Source organism: Plectropomus leopardus, chromosome 11 (assembly GCF_008729295.1).
Source record: "Plectropomus leopardus isolate mb chromosome 11, YSFRI_Pleo_2.0, whole genome shotgun sequence".
In the NCBI taxonomy this organism is placed as follows: domain Eukaryota; kingdom Metazoa; phylum Chordata; class Actinopteri; order Perciformes; family Serranidae; genus Plectropomus; species Plectropomus leopardus.
Window position 1 is genome coordinate 34,166,310 of NC_056473.1, and position 25,972 is coordinate 34,192,281.

The 25,972-nt window shown below is 39.2% G+C and overlaps 2 protein-coding genes across 2 annotated transcripts; both read right to left on the reverse strand.

The window, feature by feature from the left end:
* Positions 1-5,449: 5,449 nt before the first annotated feature.
* Positions 5,450-12,317, reverse strand: asb15a (ankyrin repeat and SOCS box containing 15a). The gene is made up of 10 exons (XM_042496775.1): positions 12,286-12,317; positions 11,395-11,490; positions 11,255-11,292; positions 9,979-10,110; positions 9,703-9,861; positions 8,262-8,507; positions 8,008-8,179; positions 6,882-7,425; positions 5,818-5,971; positions 5,450-5,719 (listed from the first exon to the last, which is right to left on the reverse strand). The coding sequence occupies exons 2-10, from the start codon at positions 11,484-11,486 to the stop codon at positions 5,562-5,564; spliced, it is 1,695 nt and encodes a 564-aa protein (XP_042352709.1). The 5' UTR covers positions 11,487-11,490; positions 12,286-12,317; the 3' UTR covers positions 5,450-5,561.
* Positions 12,318-12,909: 592 nt separating this feature from the next.
* LOC121950558 (ankyrin repeat and SOCS box protein 15-like) lies at positions 12,910-22,883 on the reverse strand. The gene is made up of 10 exons (XM_042496594.1): positions 22,818-22,883; positions 21,155-21,262; positions 20,983-21,035; positions 19,834-19,965; positions 18,561-18,725; positions 17,089-17,334; positions 16,718-16,889; positions 15,362-15,887; positions 14,567-14,720; positions 12,910-13,521 (listed from the first exon to the last, which is right to left on the reverse strand). The coding sequence occupies exons 2-10, from the start codon at positions 21,256-21,258 to the stop codon at positions 13,346-13,348; spliced, it is 1,728 nt and encodes a 575-aa protein (XP_042352528.1). The 5' UTR covers positions 21,259-21,262; positions 22,818-22,883; the 3' UTR covers positions 12,910-13,345.
* Between the last annotated feature and the right edge of the window lie 3,089 nt (positions 22,884-25,972).

Genomic DNA, 25,972 nt, shown 5'->3' on the forward strand with positions numbered 1-25,972 from the left:
GACTGGTGGCGAATCAGACAGTTCTTGTTCATCTACTGCTCCCAGCCTGACGGGGAGGAAGGGGAGGGCCGCCGTGCCGCTGATGGTGCTGTCTTTTTTTAGGGTGTCGGGTGGGGGGGTCAGTGAGATAGGCTTACTGCAGGAATGCGAGTCCTCTGAGTGGCCTGTGCTGAAAGCTCATCAGCGACTCGTGCCTTGAAAGAAGGGAAGGGGACAAAACGCCGCAGGGAGACATCGGAGATTGAGCTCTGCGGCATTACGTAACGCGTGGGGACTCAGTAACACGCCGTGGTTGTGGTGTTGTCAGGAAAACACTTGTTCTCCCGGAGGAAGGTGGGATTATGTGCAGAGCAGCGCCGGCTGGCAGAGGAGGTCTGATGCTGTTTACACCAGAACACAAACAACATCCAGTCAGGACAGGCCGAGTTCAAAGACTCTTTCGAATAATACTCGACTTTATAACGGACGTTTGGGGAAACAAACGTAAAGCAGTGGCCGGTTTCGATCTCCACAATCTACCACATCAAGATCAAAACCTAATGCAATGCCAATCAAGAAAGTTTAACTGCAGGGATAAAGGACTTTGTCCAAAAAATGAAAATTGAAGGACAATACGTAAAGAAGTCTCAGCTCGAATCCGTTTAGTTGCTGATCACCAATAACAAATATTAAACGCAACTTTCAAGCCAACATGAACAAGAAGTCACTAAAAGGAGCAGTGTGAAGAATTTAGAGGCATCTAATGGTGATTTAGTTTCGAGAGTTTCGAGAACTTACTGGGGCTTCAGATAACGTAAAAAGTAGGACTTTAAGTGTCAACATGTTAACAGTGATGCTATTAAGATTCATTCATAACATGTCAATGTTTTTTTTTAATCACGGGCGCTCCGTACCAACATTTCTGTCTTTAAATCCTCTAGAAATGTGGAAATAGTTAGAAGAGTCTCAGAAACGTCCTAAAATCCTAGAAATGTCTTAAAAACTATACTTATAAACTCCTTGAAATGCCCTTATATCCTAAAACCATCCTTAAATCCTAAAAACATCCATAGAAATGTCCTAAAATCCTAGAAACACCCTAAAATACTAGAAATGTCATAGACTCTGAGAAAAGTCCTAAAATACTAGAAATGTATTAAATTCCAAGAAGTGTCCTAAACTCCAAAAAAATCCCTAAATCCTAAAAGCATCTTTAAATCCTATAAACATCTTAAAAATCTAAAATCCTAGAAACATCCTAAATTTTGAAAAACGTTCCTGAATCTTAGAAATGTCTTAAATCCAAGAAGTTTCTTTTAATCCTTGAAATGTCCTTAAATCCTAGAAATGTTCCTAAATCCTTGAAATGTCCTTAAATCCTTGAAATGTCCTAAAATCCTAGAAACATGTATGTTGCTGCAGCGACTGGCCTCCTGTCATGTAAAGCTCATTCTGAGGTAACAAAAACAGTTTTCTTTGTTTCAGGTGATTATATGTCATAAAATCATCGTTATGAATATTAAATTCCATTTCTGCCTCCAGATCCTCTGTAATCCTCCACACTGCTCCTTTACACGGTTTGTTGTTTGGTTGCCAAGACGTCCATCAGAGCGCGATATCAACACGCCTCCATCACTGCAGCGTGTTTAACATGCTGCTTGGAAGTCGTTTCATGTTACGAGTCTGAAGTGAAAAGACTGCGAGTGACATAACATCACTCTCATCCTAAATCTGCTGTAAATCTGCCCCCCGGACCTGGATTACTGCCGATAAGCATCAGTCATCCAGCTGTGCTGCTCCGCGGTGAGAATGGAAACACGCTCGGTTGCAAAACAAAGGGCCCGACTGGTGGTTTCTGCACGTTTAACCACATAAAATCCAAAACTGGATATTCTTTCCTGCAGTTTTTCAGCAGTTTTCTCTTAATTTCCACAAAATTAATGTGCAGAGTTAATCTACTACAGTCAGTAACTTCATTTATTTATTATTTTATTACACTGCTCCGTGATTTTAAACCTGTAAACCTGTAGGGCGTATTCGGTTACAGTCACATACAGTTTATTTGAATGTTTATGTATGTATATATGTGTGTGTATGTGTGTGAATTTAAATTTAGTTTTAACTTCTTCTTACTCCTTTTTTAACATTGAATTTCGCTGTGTCTTTTTTCAGTTTCTTTCTTTTTTCTCTCTCTTTTTTAATACACTGTTATTTTGTTGGTTTGTATGTTTATGGTCTTGGGGAAAAAAAAGTTTGACATAAAGATTTCAATCAAACCTCAATGCAAACATTTTTTAACGCTGTTTTTTTTTTCTCTCAGGCTCTTGATGCTTGGCGGCTCCACAGCTACTTTAAAGGTAAAATTGGGGGGAAAAGCAAGTGAAAACTGTATTTTTAATGATCATTATCACAATTTAAATTACGTTACAAAGTTAAGATAATTTGTAAGCACTATTTTTTTGTGAAAATATATTTTTGTGGATTTTTTTTCTTTCTTTTTAGAAATATTTTTAAAGCTAATTTTCATTTTTACTGTTGCTGCTCTTGCTTATTTTTGGGTCATTTCTTCTTTGATTGCTATTTTTTCCTGTGTTCTTGAAGAAATCAAGCCTGTTTGTTCCTGTTTCAGATCGTTAAAGTATAACATTTTATTTTATTTTTTTTAAGCTACAACACATTCTCACTCCCAACTGGTCACAAACTGACGTCGATGACAGAGCGGTGAAATGATGACGTATTTTTGTTGGCCAACCATGAAGTTAGCATCGCACTGGTTCCCTCGTCAAAAATCTTACGGGATTTTTGAATGGGATTTTCAATTATCGCCAAAAATAAACGGGAACACCGGCGTAGAATGAGAGCGGAGCAGACATGTGGAGACACCGGCGGCTGGCAGCGTAGATCTTTGACAGTCCTGTGTGTGTGTGTGTGTTTGTGTGTGTGTGTGTGTGTGTTCGTGTTATGTGTGTGTGTTTTCTACACTTTACCATCAGCCCTTTTTGCCTAAATTTAACCATCAATGACTGCGGTGCCTAATTGCGTCTTCTCAGTATGACATCATCCCACCGCCTGCATTTCTGTAGCGGTATCCCAGCACGTCATATTTTGACGCTGGAGGACGACCTAAAACGTCATCAACAGACGTGGAAGGTCATTGACCAAACTAGGGTAAAATGTCTGGAGAAAAAAAGAAAAAGAGCTAGGGAAAATGTATATATAATCATCAGAATTTCAAATTTAAATTTGTTTAAAACATTTTATCACTTTTAAGCACTTATTCCAGATAATTTCTGGGAGGATTATCCTCAGTGTATTTTTGATTTTTATTTTTGTCTTATTATATTCATATTTTTAAATAATTTCCAGATAATTTTTTTCTTTTTTTTCTTGCTATTTTTTTGGCTCTTTTTTTTCTCATTGCCTTCCCAGCTTATTTGCTTAGTCTCAAAGGGTTAATGTGTGTTTAAATGAATCAGACAGACACACAGCCAGCCGCTGACAGTGTGGCTGCTGGATGAGTTGTTATGTCACCTGAAAATCCCGTGATATGTCACATACACCTCGTTTTATTGTCTGGCTGTAATCTTTCGTGCTCGGCTTTGTTTTAGCACATTAACACACCTGCTGCTTCACAGACCTGACCCGGCTCGCAGCGCGTGTCGACACTTTTGGAGGTTGTTCAAAACAATGTGACCTCTGTCCGTTATCAGGTTCTCGGGTGACCCGCCAGAATGTGGAGCCGCATTGTTGTTGTTGATGTTTCTGCGGGTCAGGAGGTTAAATTTAGAGTTGATCTGCTTTCAACCGTCTGTCAGCCAGAGGAAGCAGCTCACACCTCGCTGTTTTCGCTCTCAGCGTGTTGTTGTTGTTGTTCGGTGCCATCTGAAACTGCTACGGCTCAATGTTTGTTCAGCCGCAGTTCCTCTAATGACCACTAGATGGAGACAGAACCCAATTTCAGTCCAACACTTTTGGTCCAGCCTGAAATAGCTCAACAGTTATTCAATAGATTGTCTTAAAATGTGATAAAAAAAATAAAAAAAAAGTACAAATTTTAACCCTTTGAAACCTAAAGTGACATAGCTTTCAGATGCTTTTCAAAAATTCTTAATTCAAGAATTAATAATTACAAGAAATTAAAAGAATTTATAATAGTAAAAAAAAAAAGCGAGGGTAAAATGTGTAAGGATAAAAGTACACAAACAATCTATAATTATCATAATTACAATTTAAAATGATGGTACAAAATTATGATAATTTTAAGCCATTTTCCAGGTCATTTCTGTTAGTTGGGGTTTTTTTTTTTTTTTACATTATTCATTCATTTTTTTAAATTTATCTTTAAGGTAGTTTTTACAAATGTCATGCTAATATGGGGTAATATATTCTTTCATTGCTAATTACCTTCTTCGCATTTTGAAAGAGCTCAAGCAAAATTTATATTTATTATATATATATATATATATATATATTAAAATAGAGCAAAATGATGGGTTTTTTTTTTTATTCTTTCTTTCTTCACAGGTTTTTAGGTAATTTGCTTGGACTTTTTTTAAAACCAATTTCTTGCTATTTTTTCAGTAATTTTTTTCTTATGTTTCTCGCGTTGTCTCTTTTGAGCCAATTTGCTACGAAGGATTAAAGACTTCGCAGATCACAGCAGGTCACACATGCTAACTTATTCTCCAGTAAAATATCTCCACATCTAACACATGATTTGGCCCAAAATGTTGGACAAACATTAATGATTCCAAGGCAAATGCATAATAATAACACAAAGTTTTAATAAAAAACAGCACAAATGTATTTACAACTGTTAGAAATGTGACAGAAAACACGTATTTCTTTATACTGAATTCTTAGTTACCATGGCCTTTATTTACCCCCAGACCTTTATTTATATATTTATAACAGCCTTATTTTAGTTTCTAATTTTACATATTTAATTACATTATAGGGCAAACTTTTTTCCAATTTCCTGTTGACGCAAACATTTTCCTCCTTGTTTGCTAAAATCAACAAATTGATTGGACTTCTGTTTTTTTACTTCCATTGTGCTTACAGCAATTTTATAAGAGATAAATAAGACATTTTATAAGACAGACAGATGGACAGATAGACCCTCCCTAATGCTTACAAATGTATATTTTATCTGCACCACCCCTTCCCCTAAAAATATGAAAATTAAAGAAATGAATGAAATGAAAATAAATAATGAACCGTCCCTTCTCTAATGCTCTGAACATCACCTGGCTGGTCTGTTATGTTTTACAAACAAAAAAAGATTCACAGTAAAGAAACTCTTTTATCCAACACTTGAGTCCCAGAAATCTGAGTCACCTCACATGACGATAAAAGTGATAATAGTCGTAATGCCCCTTTAAAAAACAATGTGGAAAAAGTCACTTACAGTCATACATGATCCGTTTTCACACTGCTGTTTTCCTCCTACATTGGCTCTTTAGAGCATTTTTACGTGTAATTCAGATATTTGCTAAATACAGGCCCTGTTACAGGTAATAAAACACAAACTCATCACCAAAATTTAAGACCCAGGAGATAAAGTATTGATGGCCGTCCCCTCAGTCCTCCCTGCAGATGATTTTGGCGTACAGGTCGTTCTCTTTGAACAGCAGGTAGTCCTTCAGTCTGTTGGGCAGCTGGACGGACATCAGAGCGCTGCAGCTCAGGTGTCTCCTGATCACCACTCTGCTCAGGTGAGACAGGGAGCGAGGGTTACCTGGAGACCACAGAGGACAGCGGGTTAGACCAGAGTGACGGGAAACGCGTCAGGTACGTCTCCTGGATCCTGCAGCTGATTAACGAGAGTTAACTCACGTGTTGTCCTGTGAATGTGAGGCCACTCCTTGTGTCTCTCCAGGATCTGGTCAGTTTTTCCGCAGAGCGAAACCTGACCGACGTACTCCAGGAGGATCGACACGATTCGGCCCACCAGGTTCACCAGCCAGGAGACGCTGACGAAATCACAAAACTGGACGAAGAAAGGACATAACTGGACTCAGACAGGTATTTGTGCTGTTAAACTCAACATGTTTTTTTTAAGGGGCCACATTTTTGCAAAATGACGGGAGGCCAGGAGCCAGAAGCAGCAGCCCCATACATGTTTCCAGGATTTTAGGACATTTTTTAGATTTTTGAGACATTTCAAGGATTTAAGGACATTCTAGGACTTTAGGGTGTTTCTGGAGTTGTAAAACATTTCTAGGATTTAAGGAAATTTCTAGGATTTTAGGACTTTTGGGGGATTTGAGGACGCTTTTCGGACTTCAGGAAGTTTCTAGGATTTTAGGATGTTTTTAGCATCGTAAGACATTTCCAGGATTTTCAAATGTTTCAAGGATTTCAGGATGTTATAGGATTTTATGACATTTCTAGGATTTTAGGACGTTTCCGGGATTGTGGGACATTTTTCCAATTTTAGGGCATTAATAGGATTTTAGGATGTTTTTAGGATCTTTGGAGATTTCTAGGATTTTAGGTGTTTCTAGGATATTAGGACATTGCTAAGATTGTGGGACATTTTTAGGATTTTAGGAGATTTCTAGGATTTTAGGACATTAGGGGTTTACCGAGGACCTCTGTGGGGGTGTGGGGGATCCTCCACTGGCACTTTGTGTGATCAGCAAGCTCTATTTCAATGATGTTTTGTGCACTCTGGCACCTTCTGTGTACTAAAAGTACAAAAACAATTCCTAGTTCCTATGTGACAAATACGTAAAAGAACAGGAGGTATTTGTGGTTTTATGAAATCTCAAAGCTTTTAAAAATACTACGGTTGAGACACACGCTCTGATCGGTTTTGCACATATCAGGAAAAGTGTTTTTTGTGAGTTTTGTACTTAGAAAAGTGATTTTACTTCTACGCTAAGAGAGGAACTCACAGCAACTTTTTTCTCTTGATCTTGTGAGTAAGCGGACTCGCTCAGGTCGTCCCAGTCGTCCTCGTGGTTGCAACAGAAACACTTCTCGGCATCGTAGCCGTTGTTGAGCAGCAGCCTCATCATCACCTCGTCCTTCAGGCAGTACTGCAGCGCCGTGGGAAACACTGTGTTGTTCAACATGGTGAAGTAACAGTTCACATCTGCTTTGGCCGCCAGCAGCAGCTTCACGATCTCATAGCGCCCCGACCTGACCGCCACCAGGAGGCAGCGCAGCGGGTCCAGGTCCGGTTTGGCTCCAGACTTCAGCAGAATCTGGGTGCAGGTCGCATCCCCGTTGGAGACGGCAAAGTACAGCGGGCTTCTTCTCATGTCTCCATAATTGTCAGAGATGTGAGGGGCTAACTGCGCATTGACGTCGAAGCCTTTCTGCAGCAGGAGCTCCAGGCAGTGAGTGTGGCCCCCGTCAGCGGCAGAGTGTACGGGACTGTGGCCCGACAGCCGCAGGGCCCGTCGAGTAGTGATCGGGATCAAAATCCTCAAAGCTCTGATGGAGAAAATAAGTAGTCTGTCACAGACTGAACTTGAAGAAAAGACATTCAGAAATGTTAGCAAAATGAGGTATTTTCAGATCAAACAGGCTCCCTTAAAGCAAGAAATGTCCTAAAATCCAAGAAATGTCCTAAAATCCCACAAAAGTCCTTAAAAACTAGAAATGTCCTAAAATTGAAAAAATTGGATAAATCATCAAAATGCAATAAAATACTAGAAATGTCCTAAAATGTGAGAAACATCCTGAAATCTGAGAAATGTCCTAAAGTCTTTCAAATTTCCTAAAATCCTAGAAATGTCCTAAAATCTAAGAAATTATCCAAAATCAGAGAAACCTTCTAATATTCAAGAAACATCCTTAAATCCAAGAAGAACAAGAAATCCTAGAAATTTCCTAAACTTTGAGAAATGTCCCAAATCCCTAGAAATGACCTAAAATCCTCGAAATATCCTAAAATCCTAGAAACAAGCACGAGGCTGCTGTGACTGGTCCCCAACCAAAGCAAGTTTAGAGTCCCTGCCTTAAGTCTGCATTCCAAAAAAAGTGCCAGCAGCTGTGTAACAGGGACTCACTCACAGGTAGTGTCCCTCGTACGCGGCGTGGTGGAGGGGCAGCTGGGAGCTCAGGTTGCGGATGTTGGGATTTGCTCCGTGCTGCAGCAGGATGTTGATACAGTCTGGATTCCCCGAACCTGCAGCGTCGTACAGGACGCTGTCGCCATTTGGCGCCTGGGCGTTTACATCAGCACCTTTTAATGTCAAAACAGGAAAAAATTATTTCGGAGACGGAGCAAAAAGACGGGTTTAAAAGTGACCAGATTTGAAGTTCACCGTGTTTGATGAGGAGCTCCAGGACTTCAGAGTGGCTGTACTCTGCAGCGATGCCCAGAGGAGTCACTCCGTGCTGGTCTGTCTCAGAGACACGACCTCCGTTCTGCAACAGGAGCTCCATGACACGAACGCAGCCGGCCCTGGAGGCCTCGTGCACGGCCGTCCACTTTTTCAGACACACCTGCTCCACCCGAGCCCCTGCAGCGATCAGACTGGAAACCATCTGATGGGATTCGCCTCTGACTGCTGCAGGGACGACACCAGAGGACAGAATGGAGCCTACCAAAGAGGGACTGTCACTCAAAGTTGTCACATGTTTTGCTGCTTTTCCGTGGACTTCTGTGTCAACATATTATGCTCTCGGCATCCCTCTATGATGTCACAAGCACATGATAGGATTACGAATCATGTGGTTATGTTTAGGAAATAAAAGCACATGGCGATCAATGTTAGGACGTCAACAAAAGCACATGTTGGCACAGATGGTCAGGTTTAGGCAAGAGGCACATGGTAAGGTGTAGAAAATAAAAACATCACATTTAGATGAGACTCCTTCAACAAAGTCCAGGGTTTGTTCGATCCCTTGCTCTCCTAACATTACGTTGTCACCGGCAGCGTTTCAACCTTACGACGTCCAGTGGTGAACCATGCAGATGCACAGGGTGGCTTGTTGCACTGGGATCTCAAGCCAAACGCACCTCAACAGCGCCGGTATTTGACGGCTTTGGAATGGCAACAGGCTGAAAGGGGCCACAGTAGATGGGTTTCCATTCACCCTAATATTGTGCAAATTGAAATTGGGAATATAAAATAGGCTTAATGGAAACAAGTTAATTAAGAAAAAAAACTCCCATTTATTGCAAAAAATGTTTTTACGCTCGCATTAGGTGGATTAAAAAAGACAGATTTTGCAAAACTGCAATGGAAACTCTTTTTAGTCTTTTCTAGGTCACATGATGCTGTATATCTGTGTGCTTGTCAGTAGGAACTGGCTCCCTCATGATGCAGCCGGAGCTGCAAGAGCTGTTACTGCATCACATAACTCTTGAGCGGACATAACTCTTTAAAAGTTAAGCGGATCATCCGGAAGTTTTGAATCCACACAATTCCTCTGTGAAATCGTGGACTATCAGCTCCCAGAAATCCCTCATAAGTGGCCACTCCCACGTATAAGGGGCCGCCTTTCCATTATGGCTTCATAACAGGCCTACGTGGCCTTGGATTGAAAATAATGACGGCTAGTTTGGTGGCTGCAATAGAAATAAAGCTGCTAATGTTTTGAACATCCATCGCCATGGTTACTGGAGTGTTATTGCCAGAGTAGAAGTAAGCGAACATCACTCGGTGGAAATGCAGTTAACGACATTGCAAAAATATCGCTCAAATTTTGTACAAATCTGTGGTGGAAACCCGCCTGCTGATTGAGGGGCGGTTCTCTGACCTAACAGCAGAGGCGATTCGTTCTTGCTGTTGGTCGTGTGAGGCGAAGCTCCGTGGTTCAGCAGCATTTTCACGTTTTCCACCAAACCGGCTTTCACCGCCAAAGTCAAGAAGGTCTCCCCCTCCGAAGTCTTTTCCTCCAGAGTCAGACTGAAAGATGCTGCAGCACACAACAAAAAATCAATATTATCTGACCAAATTCAGCTCAGTTTTTACATGTCCAGCGTGCATCATCGACAGCTGCTTTGTGAGATAAAAGTGCGGACCTCTTACCCACCGTACAGCACCGTCTCCAGGACCAGGACCTGAGGTTGGACCGCCGCCCTATGCAGAGGATACCAGCCGCTCTCGTCCACCTGACTGAAGGCTGCTGGGAAATCACAGAGCTCCTGCAGTGCCAACATGTCGCCTGCAGGGACATTTACGGTTATTTTTTCAGTTGAACAAGTGAGACGATGTCACGTCCTTCCTCTTTTATGCCAAAAAGCAATCCTGAAGATTTCCTCACAAAGAGAGCAAATTTTGATTAAAGTGCAGCCCAAATCGAAGTCACCGCTGCAGCTTCAGTGCTTCCTATCAAAGATTGTCCGAATCTCTTGAACTCTACAGGAGGGATGATCATAATTCTCCCAAAAGGTATTTTCTCATTTGGTGTACACACCCTTAATTTTGCCTGAATTTTGGCTTTAATAAAATGTAAACATTGAAGTTATATGAAAATTCACCCCCATACAGTCGTCATGAATGTTGAAATTAGCTATAAAGACGAAAAACAGTTTTTTGTATCAGGCTGTAAACGTATTTATTTCTGCTTTTAAGTTGTGCACTTTAACATGGTCCACTCTGTTTTGGAGCCGGCCTCAAGTGGCCGTCAGAGGAACTGCAGTTTGTTTCCTGCAGGATGAGGGAAAACTATTGGCCGAGGAAGAACCTGTTAAATTTTGTGATCAATTTAAATTATGGGGGAGATACAGTAATTCTTTTTCACTTTTGTTAGTGAAAGTGTCCTTGTATTTATTTATACATTTTAGTGTGTTTTACGAATTGTTTTTTTTAAAAATTATTTTCAACATATTTATTTATTATCTTACTTTGTAATGTTAACCTTTTAGTTACCTCTTATCTACTGTTTAGAGTATTTTATTTATTACTATTATTTATTTATTTATTCAAATTTATTTTATTTATTAAGTGATTTTTTATCTTCCCATCTATAAGTTTTATCCTGCCTCTGGTTTTTAGTGTTTCCTCAGTTTCTGTTTGTAAGGCATGAATGCATCTGAGTCCACCTTCAGATAATCTCAGGAATTTGACACTCATGTCCTCGTTTTTCGTGACATACAGGATGTTTGCAACCAGTGGCGTCGCCCTCTGCTGGCCATTTGAAAGAACAGTTTTAAGCCACTTCAACATTGACTTCAGTTTTCAGACTTGCAAATGAAGTGCATTATTTTATTTCACAGTCAGTGAAACTGACAAAATCTGACTGTTTATTGAAGTTCACACTGCAGCCAGGTTGGATTTTCTAACCACACCAGGATTCGAGTCTTTACCTCGTTTGATGGCCCTCGTGAGCTTCAGAGCGTCACTCCTGAACGTACAAACGGGAAAACAAAGGTAAATATTTAGAAAAATGAAACATGTTAAACTTTGTGATATAAATGTTGAAGTCGTGTTGTTGAACCTCCCTGACCCCGTTAGATTTCTCTGAATCGAGTCCTGGATGCTCATCTGAACGTCGTAATGAAGAAGTTCGTCTTCGTCCACGTCGTCAGCTGCGTCCATCCTTCTGATGTCATACAGGTACGCACACACAACTTCAGCTGTTTCATAAGAAATCACATTAGTTTCTGCTGAATTAAACCTCAAACTTAAAATCCTTGTGATTAATCTTCAAAGTAACACCAACATTTACCCTCAAATTGTGCAAATTGAAATTGCAAATATAAAATGTGGCTAATAGAAACGTGTCAATTTTGAAAAAAAATCCCATTTAACGCAGAAAAAAAAAGTTACACTCGCATCTCGCAATTGTGTTTTATCAACATTTCGAAAATATGGCTTAAATTTAGTGCAGATCTGTAATGGAAACCCGCCTACACTGAATATCTAACCAAACTCCTCATAGTTTATTCAAGTTTTTGTCCTTAGATTTGATGCAAAAGTTCTGCATGGATTTACTTTGTCTCTGCACGCAGGAGTGATTCTACTGAATGATGCCGATCAGAAATACTGCTGTTAAAAATGCCGGTCTGACTGGACCTTTGGCATTTGGTGTGGAACTGGGACACAGCTCTGGTGTCTCTGCGAGCAGACTGCTGTGTGATCACAGAGACACATTCAACAGTTTCATTTTGTTTGCAGAAAACTGACAAACTTACAGTTTAAATGAGCACGCTTTCTCTTTCTCAAGCTCTTGTTTTGCTATCAGCTCTATTTTCAGGACAATTTGACCCCTGACCTTGTTTCAGTTGATCAGATATGCCACCAAATACACAATCTTATCGGTTTTACATCATTCTCAACAGGAGAACTCGCAAAAAACACCTGTAACGTGATAAAACCCACATCGAATCAGTCTCACCTGATAAATGTGTCAGTGTTGGAGTCATAGGACGAAGCAGCAGCAGCACAGTGTTTGTTTCATGGCTGACGGCCCTCCCCCTCTGCGCACACACACACACACACACACTCACACACACACACACCACAGTGCTATTTTTAGGTGTCACCTGTTCAGTGTATTTAACATGCAGGCCGTTCTGCAGCACCTAATGGAGAGTAATGTCACTCTGCTGCACATTTTCCGCAGCTAATGACGGACGATAATGAAGAGGCCTGTTATGTGAATATTTATTGTGTCATCACGATTCATCAGAGAGTGACAGCGTTTTTGCAAAAGAGGAGATCCCTCCACCGAGTGCTCAAACGCTGTCAGACGACATATCGATGGGAAACCGCTGAAAAAAATGAATAAGCTTCAAGAATGACATGACTCTTAAATCTGTCTGCTGCTAACCTTGAGACTTTAATACCACAATTAAAATTGCTTTGCATTTTTTGGTCTTTTTAACACAAAATACTAATGCTGAATGACATATTATCCCTCTGAAAGCACCTCAGGACATTAGGGGCTTATCTAGGCCCTCTGTCAGGGGTGTGGGGGATCCTCTTCCGGCACTTTCTTTGATAAACAAGCTCTATTTTGATGCTGTTTTATGCACTCTGGCTGTGTGAAACACTTTATTGTGAATTAGAAAATGGTTGGGATGCCACTCGGCACCCTACTGGGGCCAGTTTTGGTCTGTTGGCCATAAGTTGAGTATCACTGCTTTAAAACAAAATATGAAGTATGCTGACAAAAGCTACTCATTTTATTTAAAGTCATGACATCCAGCCATCAGTGTTTGTCCCACACCATTGACACTTGTCGTCCCTTGTCGACAGCGATTCAGCGTGTTGAGTCGTGTTGACAAGAGAAACACACGGCATTTAACTTGCAGTAAATATGATGAAATGTTTTAAAAAATCTATTATCATGAACTTTTCATACAGTGCTGTACTTATCAAAAAAAACAAGAGATTACAAAGACTTAAAAAATAGTTACATCCTTTCAAAACAAGCGGAGAAAATCGTCAGATGGTCACATGATGCGTTCGGGGTCCTGGCTGTAGAGGTCGAGCTCCTGGTACAGGATGAAGCTCTTCAGTCTGGGAGGAAAAACGTGTGAGTCCATGATTTCAGGGTTGTTGAGTTTTTTCAGGGTCAGACGCCTCCTGATCTCCAGCCTGCAGAGGTGTCTGAGGGAGCGAGGGCTGTCTGGAGAGCAAGGTTCAGAAAATCGTTTTACTTTGTTATTTTTTTAACTGTAATAAAACAGAGAGACGAGACAGGAGACATTTTATTAACCAATATCAGTCCTAATAATAAATATAAAATATTCATTTGTTTTCAGAACTTTAACCCTTTAAATGTCTGTTTTTTGTCAGGATACCGCTATGTTTGTAGATGAAAACAAAAACACAAAAAAAAAGAATTATTTTCAGCATACTACATGCAAAGTTGTTTTTTTAAACCATCGCAGTGATAAGCAGCAACATTTATTTTTATATATTATAATTTTTTGTGCAGTGTCAAATACTCTTACCACCCTGCACATAACATGCGCTTTTCAATATTAAACTTTAAAAAAATTACACATTAATATGATTTTCTGCTTTTGTTAAGGAGACTTTTAAGTCATCAGTCATAATCATAAATATCAAATTTTTAATACTTTTCAGATTTTTTTATCTCTTTAAATTTAAAAAAAAAAAATTAATCATTTTCAATATACTATATGCTAAGTAGATTATTATTCTCATTACATTTTTATTTATTTATTTTTATCGCAGCCTGGGATATGTCAATGATTAGCAGCAACACTGATTGTGACAGTGCACCAACTGAAATTGCATTTGTTTTTTCTATATATGCCAAATATGGTAAAAACATTATTGAAAAACAAATGTTACCATGTGGAAAATAGTAAAAATAACAGATTCTAAGACAAAATCCCAGAATGACACCCAGAGATAATACAGTGCATGTTTCTGTGCTTTAATGGTTTAAATTGCACTTTTTCTTTGCACTTAACAGTATGAATATGACAGGTTAGATTCCACAGTGCATTTTAAAATTATTGTAGGAAATTAAAATATTAACAATATGCAATCCTGCCAAAATATAAAATAAATGCCATATGCATGAACACAGACAAAAACAGTCCGTAGGGGTTCAAGTCGGATCATTTCTTCGGGTGTTAGTGGAGACGGTCGTCATGCACGTCTGTTAGAGAACAGACAATAAATATGAATAAACTCACTGAGGATGTCACAGATTTCGGGCCACTCTCCCTGTGTCTCCAGGAGCAGTCTGAGTTTGGAGCAGATGTGGACGTGGTTGACGTAGTCCAGCAGAGTCCGGACCACGCTCCCGGACAGGTGCATGACGCAGCAGAGGCTCATGAACTCACAGAACTGGAGAGGAAAAAGGATATAACCTTTGATCTTGAATTTTCAGCTGTTTTCTCTGCTGAGAGGTTTGTCTTTATTCATTGAAAATATCTGTAATCATGGTGAACGTGTGTATTTTACACCCGAATTAACATTAATTAACAGCAATGTGTCAAACATGTCAGAGTGATGTTAATAAAAGACACAAATACTTTTGAAATTGGTGTTACAAGACTAGAAAAAACTACAACATCATCAGAGGTGAACACGCTGGGAAAGAAGCGGTGGCATTGTTGTTAAATGCCGGCGGACTGACAGAATCGCTAAAACCTTAATTAATTAACCTGAAAATTAGCTGTGGGGAAGTGTTCAGAGAAGTACAATTTTTATGTTACAGAAGAAAAAATATTTTTTAAATAATTTTTATTTTCTTAAGGCCATTTACTTGTTTTTTTGTTTTGTTTTGTTTTTTACTTTCTGTCTTGTTTACTTATTTTCAGGTAATTTTCTTGCAGTTTTTAACTAATTTCTTGGTCATTTTTTTTTGCATTTTCTTGTGAAGATGCTCATTTTTTCATGTTTTTTTTTTGAAAGAAATCAGGCTTTTTATTCGTTCAAGTTTCAAAGGCTTAAGGACAACAAAAAAAGTAAAAGCTGTCACTCACTGGGATTTTCCTCTCCCCCTCATTCGCAGCATCAGAGGCGTTGTCATGGTGACAGTGAAAGCACCTCTCCACCTTGTAGCCGTTGTTGAGCAGCAGCCGCATCATCACCTCGTCCTTCAGGCAGTACTGCAGCGCCGTGGGAAACACCGTGTCGCTCACCACCGTGAAGTAACAGTTCACGTCTGCTTTGGCCGCCAGCAGCATTTTTACGATCTCGTAGCGTCCCGACCTGACCGCCACCAGGAGGCAGCACAGAGGGTCCAGGTCGGTCTTCGCCCCGGCCGCCAGCAGGATTCTGGTGCACTCCACGTCCCCGTTGGAGACGGCGAAGTACAAGGCGCTCCTCCTCATGTCCCGGTAGTTCTCCGAGTTCCTCGTGTTCATGCGGTAGTTGACGTCGAAGCCGCAGGCCAACAGCAGCTTCAGGCAGCGGCAGTGACCTCCCTCCGCCGCGGAGTGGACCGGGCTCTGACCCGCCTCTTTGAGGGCCTTCTTAGTGGTCAGAGGAATCAGCATCTGCAGAGCGCTGCGGACAAGAAAACCACCGTTTAATCTGTTAATCACAGCTAAATATTCGAAAAGACGACGACTCTGGGATAGATTTAGGACGATTCAAGGACTTTAGGATGTTTCTAGGATTTTAAGGCATTTCTAGGATTTCAAGGCATTTCTAGTATTTTAAGGCATTTCTACATTTTGAGGATGTTTCAGGGATTTTAGGATGTTTGTAGGATTTTAGGACGTTTTTAAGATTTTAGGAAATTTCTAAGGTTTTAGCAGATTTTTAGGATTTTAGGCCATTCCTCGGATTTGACAGCAATTTTACGATTTTGGGAAGTATCTATGATTTTAGGCCGTTCCTAGGATTGTAGGACATTTAGGATTTTAAGACTTTTTTAGGATTTCAGGACATTTCTAGGATTTTAGGACGTTTTTACGATTGTAGGAAGTTTCTAGGATTTTAGGCCATTCCTAGGATTCTAAGACAATTTCAGGATTTTAGGACATTTCCAGGATTTGAAGACATTTCGAGGATTTGGGGATTTTTGTACATTTCTAGCACTTTAGGACTTTTCTGAGATTTGAGAATGACATTTCTCGGAATTTAGCATGTTTCTAGGATTTTAGGATGTTTCTCGGATTTAAGAATGTTTCTCTGATTTTAGGACATTTCTAAGATTTTTGAACATTTCACACTAAATGGAAACTGGATACTAAAAGTACAACAAATATTCCCAGTGTGAATCACTTCATTTTTCTGTGATTTTTTTACTGGGGGCCTGATTTGACCCATGGGCCGTAGGTTGAGTATCGCTGCAGTACTAGCTGCAACAGTTTTAAACAGAAGGAGCTCACTCATAGTGTCCGGCGTACGCCGCCTTGTGGATGGGCAGGTGTCCGGTGACGCTCGGCAGGTTGGGGTTGGCTCCGTTGTCCAGCAGCAGCTGAATGCAGGCGATGTTTCCTGATCCGGCCGCGTCCATCAGGACACTTTCCCCGTTGAAGGCCTGAGAGTTCACTCTGCTACCTGAGCAGGAAGGAGGAAACAAAAGCAGATTGGACCTGTGCACCCAAAAAAGATGGCAAGTAACTTCATTTTAAAGTATTTTAAATATATTTATGTTTTGCCAGTGTGATCAGTGAAATAATTCATCACACGTCACATAATTTCTCCCCTTGTTGTGTCTCTCCGGTCTCTAAACCTGCAGTTTTATCCTCACACTGACCACAGTTCAGCAGAATCTCAGTGATATGGAAGTGTCCGTGCTCTGCAGCCACGGCGAGCGGCGTCACCCCCGTCGCGTCCTTCTGGTTCACCCTGCCGCCGTTCCTCAGAAGCAGCATCAGGATGTCCACGTTGCCGACCTTGGCCGCTTCGTGCATCGCCGTCCACCTCTTCCTGCAAACCTGCTCCACCCAGGCGTCGTGAGCGACCAGCGTGTAAGTCATCTCGTAAGAGCCGGCCTTCACCGCTGCAAGGTGAGGAAACAGTTTTAACAGCAATGAATTATGGATTTATAACTAACAACTAAAGAGGCAGAAAGAGTCCTGCTTCAAACACCAAATGTTAGAACATCACTTTTTTATTCATTGTTATTTTAGTGTATGAAACCTTTTAGCCCATATGTTACCTTTATTCTTATATCAAGAATATAAATTGTTTCTGCAGTCTAGTGAATTATGAGATTATATAAGACTCAAACCTGGTCAAATAAATACAAAACTGTCTGTATAGACTGAATATCATAAGCTGTATAGGCTGAATATGAGTGTTAACATACTCATGTTTTGCAGGCATAAGGTGCACATATTCATCGAAAAAAAGAATTACCAAATATTTAACCTCTTAGTTCAGCATGGTAGCATGCCAACATTTGCAAATAATTACAAAACACCCCTTTTGTTTGCTTTCTTTAAAGCTGCACTTCTCAGTATGTTTAACAATGAATCTGATTACTATTTGTAGTGTAAAAAATGTACCTTTTATCTGTGAAAACAGACAATTATCACCAACACTGCAGCTGAAGCTTTTATATGGAAGCCCAGTAATGCCAATGTGTTAAAAAAAAAAAAGATCCTGTAAGTCACAATCATGAGAAACTTTGTCGATATAATGAGTTGGTATCTCAAATGACAACTTTCTGTAAATAAGTTCTTTGAGAAGATTTTCAAGAAAAAACAAAAGTTTTACGAAGGAGAAAGTAAAAGTAAGAAGCATCTTTTTTTTTCTTTTTTTTTTTTTTACCATTTTTTCTCTTTGGCACTCCATATCAAAATGTGTTAGTTTCTCACTAAATTAAGAAACCCTCAAAATAATGACCTAGTATCTGAAAAGATGAGTTAATATTTAGTAACTCTGAGAAAGGGTATACAAAGGTGTAATTTACACAAAGTTTCTCATTATTTTGAGATACTAACTGATTTTTTGTTTTGTTTTCTTTTGTTTTTGAGATATTTTGTCATTATTTCAAGAAAGTTTTTTATTTTATTTTATTTTATTTTTACTTTATTTTTTCCCACAGTTTGGGCTTTTTTTTCACATTAAATTGTCGTTACTTTGGCGCCATCATCAGGACAAACTTTACAAATGTCTTGTGGTAAAGATGTCTGGATATGTTTCTCCATCGTGTGTGATAATCACGACCTCCCCGTGAGATCATTCGTGTTGTTAATCGCCCCTCGCCCTCCACAGAGTTACCGAGCAGCAGCGGCGACTCGTTCTTGCTGTTGGTGTTGTGAGGCGAGGCTCCGTGCTCCAGCAGACTCTTCACATTCTGCACCAGTCCGGCTTTCACTGCCAGCGTCAAAGGCGTCTCTCCTCCCACCGCCGTCCTGTCCTCCAGGCTCAGTCCCCGAGCTGCCACTGACACAAACACAAACGGGTCAGCGCGCACACTCCTGAGATTCACTGCCAGCTGTGTCGACCCGGCCGGTGACCCCTCGCTGCCTGCGGCTGACCTCCAGGCTGCATGAGCGCGGGACGACATCACAGGTTATTTTAGAGCCAGAGGACAGTTGACATCAGCTGTCATGAAGCTGGAGGACAGCGTGATTGAAGTACTCTGTGGAGTATTATTATTTCAGGCAGCCATTGTTTTGATGATGCCAGCAGTCGTGTCGTCTCTGCTGCATTCAGCCTGAGGTGACCTGATGCTTCATCGCCGCTCGTCTTCTTTATTTATCGGCGTCAACTTAAAGGTGGAGGAGGTTATATTGTCACTGTCACAAACTTTTGGGGGTTTTAAACGCATGTGTGCTAATAAAGTTACGTCTAAGAGTAATTATGCACGATAATGCACACAAGAGAAGCCCACACTTTTTGTTTAACCCCTTAAAACCTGCACTGACATCAGTTTTCTTGTGCTGCGTTCAAGTGCCTTTTAACAAACTATTTAAGCCTTAAAAAAATGAAGAGGTTGTTTTAATTTATTTCGAAAGCATGAGGGAAAAATGTCAAGAAATTAGTAAAAGGTGACAAGAAAATGACCTGAAAATTATTTTTCAAAAAGATGAGAGGAAATATTTGGAAATTTTCTAGAAGAATAATTTTCAAGAAGGCGATGACCATCAGAAGAAGAAATTAGTAAATATTAGCCAGAAATTGGTAAAAAAAAAAAAAAAATTAAAATAATTTTAGCTTCTTTTTTTTCCTAAATGTTTTTCCATAGATTTTAAAAAATAATCTTCTGCATCCAGTAATTTCTTGCAATATGTGGGAAAATGTATTACCAGGTTGTTCGTTGCCTTTTTCCCATGTTTTTTTTGAGAGAAATCACACTAATATGCTCAGGGTTCAAAGGTTAAATTTTTGTAAAAGGTGTCTGATGTCACTTCAAGCTTCAAAGGGTTAATAAAACCTTGTTGCTATGAACTGACCTTAGTGCATCAGATCAGTAACGCCGTCATAAGATCAGACATTGTGACATGTTTTTACATTTTTAATTATTAATAATTAGTAAAAATCTACTTGCATCTGAGTACAGTCTGCAGGACCTCCAGGACCGGCTGGGACGCAGCTCGATGGAGAGGAAGCCAGCCGCGACTGTCCGACTCCCTGAAGGCGCAGGTGTGCTCCAGCATCCCCCTGAGCACCAAGACCTCACCTGGTCACCATGGCAACAAGGCAACAGCCAGCATGTAAGAAGAGAGTGAAAAAAGTCTCTTAGAAACGATGAGCCTCATGCAAGAAACGATACACAAACCAATTTTATCTTTTGTTTATATCTTATTTTGTTATTAACCTTTTTTTTTTTGATTCACTAGTGTTTTCTTATTTTTGCTCTTTTCTTTGGTGAGAGAAAATTTTAAGAGTAGTTGAGAACACTACTTTAACTTTAACTACAACTTTAATTTTATTTCTTCTTAAAACACGTTTAAGAAAAATGATTAAATAAATCTAACTTCTACAAAGTTGGATTTCTGTGCCCAAACCAAAAATATGAAAATATACAAAATAAGTGCAGCTGAAAAAAATAGTTGATTATTTAGAAAATTAATTTGCAACTAATCCTTTTTCCAGTTTTTAAGTCATTTTTCTTTTCCTTCTCATATATATATACTGTATGTATGAGTACTTGCAGCTTTTTCTTTGAAATATTTTAATTATTTTGATGTATTAAATGTATTTAAATCTTATTTGCATGCATATTTTAACTTTTGATACTTCAAAATATTTCCCTGAAATCAAATTTACTGTAAGTTAATCATATTGCTCCTGCAGAAGTTATTTTTCTTCTTACAACCTTTTTTTGGTTTCGTGTCTGCAGGCTTGTTGATGTATCAGTCTTTGCACACAGCACTAAACCTGCCTTTATATGGTGTTTAGGGGGCGTTACCTGTGCTGACAGGTGACTAATGATTAAGTGGGATTCATCATTGCAGTCCTGGTCAGAGCAGATTACCAGAAAATTAAGAGAATATGTAGGAGGGATTTAGGAGAGTGTTGCTGCGTGCAGCCCGTTGCGTTTTACTCTCCCTGTTTTTGGTAATTCAGCAGTTTCTGCTCTTCCACCTCTGTGTTTGTTTCTCTGTCTGTCTGCAGCCTCCTGATGCCTGACAGTCCTCACCTCCAGCTGCCGGACAGCAGAATAAAGGTATTTCCTGCACGCTGTTCAACCCACCTTGCTCGATGGCGGCCAGGACTCTCAAGTTTTCATCCGTCGCTGCTTCTAAGCTAACAGCCGGGAGCAGAGGGAGCACAGGGCCGTCAGATAATCACTGAATTAACATTTTTTTGTGTTTGTTTTGGGGTTTTTTAAGGAGGAAGGTGATGTTTGGAAGTGTCTCTCGTACCTCGCTGCAGATCTCAGAAAGGCATCTTGGCAGGAGTCTTGAATACTGAGCTGGATGATGTAATCACTGAGCTCCTCTTCCCCAAATTCTTCATAAGTGTTCATCACTCTGCAGGGGGGCAGGCAGACTGAGTGACTGAAAAATCACCTTTGAAACCTGAATCAACGTCAGTTTTCTTTTGCGGCCCTCAGACGCCTCTCACAAGCTGTTTAACCCTTTAAATCTGAGCAAGCTGGTCAGATTTAATTGAAAAAAACAACCTTCCTAAATGTCCAATTTGACAGAAAAATGACCTTAAAAATAGTGAAAAAAAAAAACAAACTTGAGACTAAAAAACTGGAGTCCACAAAAGCTTTTGTTGAGTCCTCAGAGCTGTTTATTCCAAAATGCCTGAGACTGAAAATGTGCCATTAAAACAAAGAAAAAAGCAAACACAATGACTGAAAGAGGCTCAAAATATAATTAAGCAGAGTTTTAATATTCACGCTTATTAGCTTAATTACTCCGTTTATATCGACTTTCGTCTAAACCATCCTTTAAAGTCTGGATACTCGCCACATCTCTGTGTTTTTCCATTTTAACTTCGCTGTTAAAAATCTCTGATGAAGCCAGTGGACGTTCTTTCTTCTTTCAGTGTTTTTTTGTCAAAAGTTGAATCTGTTCACACAAGTTTACTCTGATAATAATCAAACACATTTCTCACATATTATAGATCTGCGTACATAATACCAGAAGGTGCAGGAGGGCGGACAAAAAAAAGAAAAGGTAACTTTCCATTTTTACAGTTCTGCAATTCCCCCCTAATAGTTTTCCAGGAACTTTCCTGGAAAGTGCTGCTAATATTAGAACAGAGACGGTGTTAATTTGATGCACTTCCAGTTATTAATTTAATCGTCCAGCACACTCTGAGCAGGTCAGCTGAGCATCCAGAAATGTGAAATGTATCCAGAGGAGAGCAAAATGATTACGAAGAATAAAGTTTCCCATCAAAGTGTAAAGTGAGAACATTTTCTTCTTTCTTTTGGCTTCTCATTTTACTTATGATTAGTAGCAAATCAGATATTTATCTTTGGAAACTGCTGGATACTATGTATTTAAGATTTTAGGATGTTTCTCGGATTTTAGGAGATGTCTTGGATTTTAGCATGTTTCTAGGATGTTTGGACATTTGTAGGATTTTAGGACATTCCTACAATTTTAATACTTTTTTTCAGATTTTAGGACGTTTCTAAGTATTTAGGACATTTCTCAGATTTTAGGACATTTCTCAGATTTTAGGACATTTCCCGGATTTTAAGATTTTTCTCGGATTTCAGGACTTTTCTAGGTAGAGTTAGAAAAGAGTTTTCCTAGTTACTTTTATTATTTAATGATCCCAATTTACTTCAAACCCAACCAGAAAACAAACATCACATGCCAACGTGAAATTAAAAATAACACCAACGATGACGTCACGTCGATAACGACAATAAAACATGAAGCGCAGATTTCAGACCTGTTGTCATATTATTGTTTCCATCCCCTTTGCAAACAGAAAAAAATATCATGCAAGATTTTCAGCCAACAAATTCCCTTCATCAGCCGACCTCTCAGCAAAAACATCCTCGCTGTGACATTAACATCATTTTTAAAGTCAAATTCTCGTGAACCTAAAAGCTCTCACCTGAGTGTTGGCGTCTCCCGCCGTCGGCTCCCTCTGCACCAGCAGCACACAGTGTTTTTATATTTAGGTGTGACCTGCTTTCTGAAGCCTCCAACAACACCAGACTGATGCTGCCCGCAGAAACGCACTGAGGGGTGTGTGTGCCTGACACCTGGCCCGCTGCTCTTAAATATAGCCGGGTTACGTGAGCTATTGTGCGAGCTAAGCCGGGTCTTTGTCCTGTTGGCGGGAATCCCAAATTCAAAATCCCACAAGCCCCCGGGGCTTTAGTCTGTGGACTCCTGCAGCCAACAAGTTCGGCGTCTATTGTGTTTCGTGGAAGGCAAAATCGATTGGGTCTATTTTTTCCTGCTCTGTCGCAGTAATATGAGAGGATGGATGTCTGGTAAAACTGTTGAGAGCTGCAGGGAAACTGTGCGGCCAGGCGACAGTGGAGCCGTCTCTTCAGTCCGAGTTTCAAAATGTTTCCCGGTGTGATTTTTAATGCGGCAGTTTTGTCTTCTGCTGTTTGGTTTCACTGACTTTAAATGCCCTCCATCGGCTTGATGTAAGCTGAGAAATGCCCTAAAATCTGAAAACTGTCCAAAACCTGACAAATGTCCTAAAATCCAAGAAACATTTCAGAAATGTCCTAAATTCAGAAATGTCATAATACTCGTGCAAAAAATCCCATAAATTTCTTAAAATCTGAGAAATGTCCTAAAATCCTAGAAACATGTAAAGGGCTGCTGCGACTGGCCCCTGGCCTCCTTTCATTTTGTAAAAGCTGTAGTAAGCCATGGACCTGTCCCTGTGTCCATTATATGAAATAAAAAAAAAACTCAATGTCTGCAGAATATCACATCTACACAACAAGGAATTCTTTGTTATTAGACATTTAAAATAGTTTTAATTTTTTGTGATGTTTTCACCGTTCAGCATCTTTTTGGCATCATGTAGACATCTAGTGCCAGCTGAGGTGTTTCACTTATTAGCAAAATGTTTACTGGATCATAATTCTCTTTATTAATTCATTGAATTAAATTAAATTAAATTAAATTAAATATACTTTAATTTGAATATTTAACCCAAAAATAAAATACTATGCACTTGAAAAACAAATAAGCAAAAATAATAGTAACGTATTAGCAAAATGTTTACTGGATCAAATTTCTCTTTATTAATTAATTGAATTGAATTAAATTAAATTAGATCGAATATACTTTAATTTGAATCTTTAAAAGATAAATAAAATACTATGCACATGAAAATAAACAAGCAAAAATAAAAGTGAACATATATTGAAGATTTTCAAAAAACAGTCCATTAATTTCTTTCCACCACTTGTCACAATGTGTTATCTATCATATAATATCATATCACGTTTGTGTATTTTATCACATCAGTTACGTACTGCATCACAGTCCCTCCCAAATTCCAGATCTATTAGCTGGACATGTCCCCCTGTGAGTTTAAGTGTCCCACTGAGAAACATTGTGATCCTGAGAGAGTGCTAACAGGACAAACAGACCCCCCGCTGGTGCATGAATACCTGTGTGTGTGTGTGTGTGTGTGTGTGTGTGTGTGTGTGTGTGTGTGTGTGTGTGTGTGTGTGTGTGAGACAGACAGGTTTACACCGGGGCCCGCTCTGTGATCTCCGGGGAGCCAGCTGATGTCCAGCTGCAGATTAGTGGAGCTTTTCGGGGGCCACCGTGTCGCCTCCTCTGGCTCACAGACTGAAATAGCAGCAGCTCAATGTAAAGCTCCCATAGTGTCCCTGCACAGAGAGCAGCAATGACAGAACACGAAAATAAAGATTTCATCTGAGCAAACTGAGAGGAAACTTTTTCAGGCTTCCACCAGCTTTGAGCCAAAGTAATGTGGTTTTAAGTGTGAATGAACTGTGGTAAACTTCCCTCTAACTGGAGCCTTAAAATCTATCAAATGATGTATTTTACATCATTCTGCTGTGTTTTACTGGCTCTCCAGGCTGATGCTTAAACTGCAGGCTGTACAAACTATACTGGAATATTTTTGGGATTTTTTTAACAACATAAAATACAATTATGTTTTTATGATTTTTTTTAAAAAATGAAAAACTACTATGACATTTTTAATTATTTTTTTTAAACATAATATCCTACTATGACATTTCAGGGATTTTATTAAATAACATACTGTACTGTGACATTTTTATTATTTTTTTAAATGACATAAGACATTTTTATTATTTTTTTAAATGACATACTATGCTAAGAAATTGGTTTTTATTACATACTATACTATTACATTTAAATGATTTTATTAAACAACATACCATACTATGACAGTTTTCTTATTTTTAATGACATATTATACTATTACATTTTTAGGATTTTTCTAATGACATACTATAGGAAGACATTTTAATGATTTTACTAAATGACACTGGACTATGATATTTTGATTTTTTTTAAAATTACTTAAGACATTTTTATGAATTTCTTAAATGACATACTATATAAGAAATTTCTCTTTTTTTTCCGACATACTATACTATAAAATTTAAAATGATTTTTTAAATGACATACAAGGCTATATTATGACATTATTATGACAAGGTTTTTGTTTAAAATGACATGATTTTTTTAACAACACACCATACTATGATGTTTAATGTTTGAATGGCATACTATACTATGATTTTTTTTTTTTTTTTTTTTTAACATTATATCACAAATGTTCAGTTGGATCTACACCAAATGTTGTTATAAGGGAAAGGTTACTTTTTTTATTTGTTATTTAAAAACTGCAAATAACCAAAATTATGTATGTTTTGCCATCTTCAAAGAAGACCGAAACTAAAAATAAATAATAAATGAAAAAACGGAAGTCTTCATGTGGAGAGACGTTCATAGTTACTATAGCAACGTGTAAACCCTGGCGTTGCCTGGCAACCAAGCTAACGTTGGAAGAGTGAAAGAGCTAGACGCGCTTCGCTTTAAAATCTCTCTACAAAGGAGAATAAAACCGAAAAAAATAAGTTAAAACGCCTGAGAGCAGACTTGTTTGTTCACAGTGACTCTGAGTTCAGCCGGATTTACAGCTCGTTTTGTTAACTTTTAATAGTTTTGAAGTGAGAAAGCCAACAAGCTCACCCAGAGTTAGCCGCGCAGCTAACGACAGTTAAATCTGAC